The following is a 3216-nucleotide window of genomic DNA, read 5'->3' on the forward strand; positions in this document are numbered from 1 at the left end:
TATTTTTTAATCTTTTATTTTATGTTCATAATATTAAAACTCATCAATATTTGGAACTAGGTTAGAATTTATTACTTTTGATTTAAAATAGTTTTCTTTTTGATTTTAGACAACTCCTTTGGGTTCGACCTCGTGCTTACACGAAAACTATTCTATAAATACGATTCGTGCACTTGCGAGTATAAATATTTAAACATACCCGTTTTGGGTCCATCACATGGGAATTTGGATTCCCAACACTAGACCATCTTTAGATTCTTTAAACTGATTCAGAATCATACCTACAGTAAACTACCTTCTTTAAAACAACAAGCATTTCATACAACCAAGCCTGAAATGCTAAGGCAAAACCCCGCAATTTATAAGCTCTAGTACCCTTCCCTTTCTCTTTTTCCTTATCTTTACCCTTTCCCTTACCACCAGGATCAATAGATTTTCTTTTCTTATATTTCTCCCTCAGAGCAGTCCTCAAATTACAGATAGTAAGATCATAAACTAACTTATCCCAAGGAAAACACTCAAACTCACCCAGACCAACCATGTTAATTAACCCATCACTCACTTTTTTGCTAGGAAGCCTACTAAGCAAACATTTTATAGCAAAGTACAAAACAACCATTTTAACAGCAAAATCATCAGTTTTAAAATCATTGTGAAAGAATCTCTCTTCCACGGCAATATGAGTAATTGTTTGGTCACTAAAATATTTTTCCATAAATGCATTCTCCTTCTTTGCAAACTTATTCACATTGTTATCCCTTTTACATCTTAAACCAATAATAACAGCAAATTCTCCCATACTAAATCTAACCTTATCACAAATAAATTTAAACCTCATCTCACGCTCTTTTTTTTTTTTTTGATGAATTTCCCTATATAAAGCACCATAAATCAACTGAGCTTGCATTGCAATTGGCTTCATTTCTAAAAAGTGACCAAAACGGGTACCACTAAAAAGTCTAAGTTGTTCACTACTCAACTTAGACTTTATAGAGGAAATACATCCCAACTCTATTGGGAAAAAAGTTAGCTTACCCAACAGCCTGTCTTCAAGTTTGAAATAAAATTCTCATTCCTGAAATCAAAATACACCAATAAAATTAGAGAAGCTAAGAAAGCACATAAAAAGCAAAAATATAAAAAGTGACCATACATATAGAAACCATACACATATATACCATAAAATTATCCCATGACAACTAAAAAACAGGAGACCAAAACTGAAACAACACTCATAACATCCATACACAAAAAAAACCATAAACAACTATCCCATAATCACTAAAAAAAAGGAGACTAAAATCGAAACAAAAACCCAAAATACACACTAAAAAACACAACCTACATTGAAAACCAAAAACACACCCAATATAACTCATAAATCATAACAAAATAAACATTACCTTAACACTAAAAACACATAACGTTAAAAATTTGGGATCCAAACCCACAAAATCACTAAAAAAAATATACCAAAATCGAAACAAAAACCTCTCTCCCAAAGCCAAACCCACAACATCACTAAAAAAATACCAAACCCGAAACAAAAACCCTCTTCGAACCAAACCCAAAACATCACCAAAAAAAACCAAAACAAAAATCCCTCTCCGAGTCAAACCCACAACATCACCAAAAAAAAAACCAAAACTGAAACAAAAAAACCCTCTCAAACAAACAACATCACCAAAAAAAAACCAAAAGCAAAACAAAAAAACCCCTCTCAAACAAACAACATCATTCAAAAAAGATACTAAAACGGAAACAAAAACTCCCCTCCAAAAAAAAAATAACAAAAATACAAAAATCAAAATCAAATTACCTTTATTTTCTTATGAACTTCAACCTCTAGTTCTTCACTGTCATAATCGACCTCATTTACACATTTCTTCAACTTCTTCACTTCGTGACCTTGAACGGACAACTTATCCTTCAATTTCCTCTTCACAAACTTCCTCTTACTAGAATCTTCAACCTTAATATCATCTTCCTCCGAAACACTTTGAGACGACTCAAACATATCTTTCCTTTTTTCTTTTTTCTTTTTTTTCTTTTCAGAAGCAGATTTCAACAAAGGAGAAAGAGTTAACGAGGATTGGGTTATGGCCATTTCAGATTTTAAAGAAGGGAACCTAAAGAGTAGACAACTACCCCACTTCCTAATTTTAAGCTACAAAGACAATACCACTTCTCGAAATAAAAAATGTATCTAGGTTAATGGAGAGGTTGATAGCAAAATGATGAAGACTCATATAATGGACGTAACCCTTGTAAGAATAAATATGGGGCAACGTGATCATAGAACATGCGCTAGAACGTGAGTGACTTAGGCTTAGACGTGTAATTCTTAGGGTTAGACGTGATTGCATTATATTATATATAGAATTCAGTATTATGGTAAAAACGTAAATTAAAAAACCAATGGTATTTTTGTAAATATTTTGTATAAAAAACATTGCCAAGTGTAAAAATTCCATTCGGATTAGCATTGGCATTGGCAGAAATATTGATGCAATATTTTATAAATTAATAATATTATTTTAAAACTAAAATGGTGTATTTTTTTTATTTATTTATTTTTGACAAAACTAAACTGATGTATTTTTTAAACTCTCGATCAATTAATTGATTGTTTAAGGATGGGATAAGAGATAAAGTGAAAATCGACAAAATACTATCATTATTTTTTGTGAAAGATTAATATTTTTTAAAACAAACAACCATAATTATTTTAGCGGGGAAACACATTTTTATATGATTTTTTTTTCTAAATTATAAGCCAACTAATAACACAATAATATTTGAAAATAATATTATAACTTTCAGTTATCAACTGATAATTCAATTTACTTTTGTAGATCATGAAGTGAAGAGAGAAAAAACTGACAAAGGTAAAATAAAAACCGAAAATTTTAAAATTAGCAAACAAAGAAAGAACAAGTATTATTCTATAATTTACGTAGGCAAAGGCCAAAAGAAGAAAGAAGATGAAGAATAACATACATACACATACATAATCAACAGACCACATCTATATATCATCCTTCCATTTCAAAATATTCAATGCGATTTGGCAGCATTTTCAAGCAGAGAAGGCAGCACTAGAGGAGAAAGCAATGGAATGGGATCTTTACTATGATACAATATTGAATTCAATGAAGAAGAAGATGATGATGAAGATGAAGATGAAGACATAGCATTTGAACAGTTTCCTTGTGA

The 3216-nt window shown here is 30.7% G+C and overlaps 1 protein-coding gene across 2 annotated transcripts; it reads right to left on the reverse strand.

Annotated features, from left to right (window-relative positions):
* Positions 1–255: 255 nt before the first annotated feature.
* Positions 256–2649, reverse strand: LOC133821211 (uncharacterized). 2 transcript variants are annotated; one of them, XM_062253652.1, is made up of 2 exons: positions 1820–2649; positions 256–1075 (listed from the first exon to the last, which is right to left on the reverse strand). In XM_062253652.1, the coding sequence occupies exon 2, from the start codon at positions 920–922 to the stop codon at positions 260–262; it is 663 nt and encodes a 220-aa protein (XP_062109636.1). In that variant the 5' UTR covers positions 923–1075; positions 1820–2649; the 3' UTR covers positions 256–259. The 2 variants fall into 2 exon arrangements, with proteins under 2 accessions (XP_062109636.1, XP_062109637.1); XM_062253653.1 differs by having other exon boundaries at positions 1820–2582.
* Positions 2650–3216: the final 567 nt, after the last annotated feature.

The sequence above is a fragment of the Humulus lupulus genome, chromosome 3 (assembly GCF_963169125.1).
Source record: "Humulus lupulus chromosome 3, drHumLupu1.1, whole genome shotgun sequence".
Classification (NCBI taxonomy): Eukaryota; Viridiplantae; Streptophyta; class Magnoliopsida; order Rosales; family Cannabaceae; genus Humulus; species Humulus lupulus.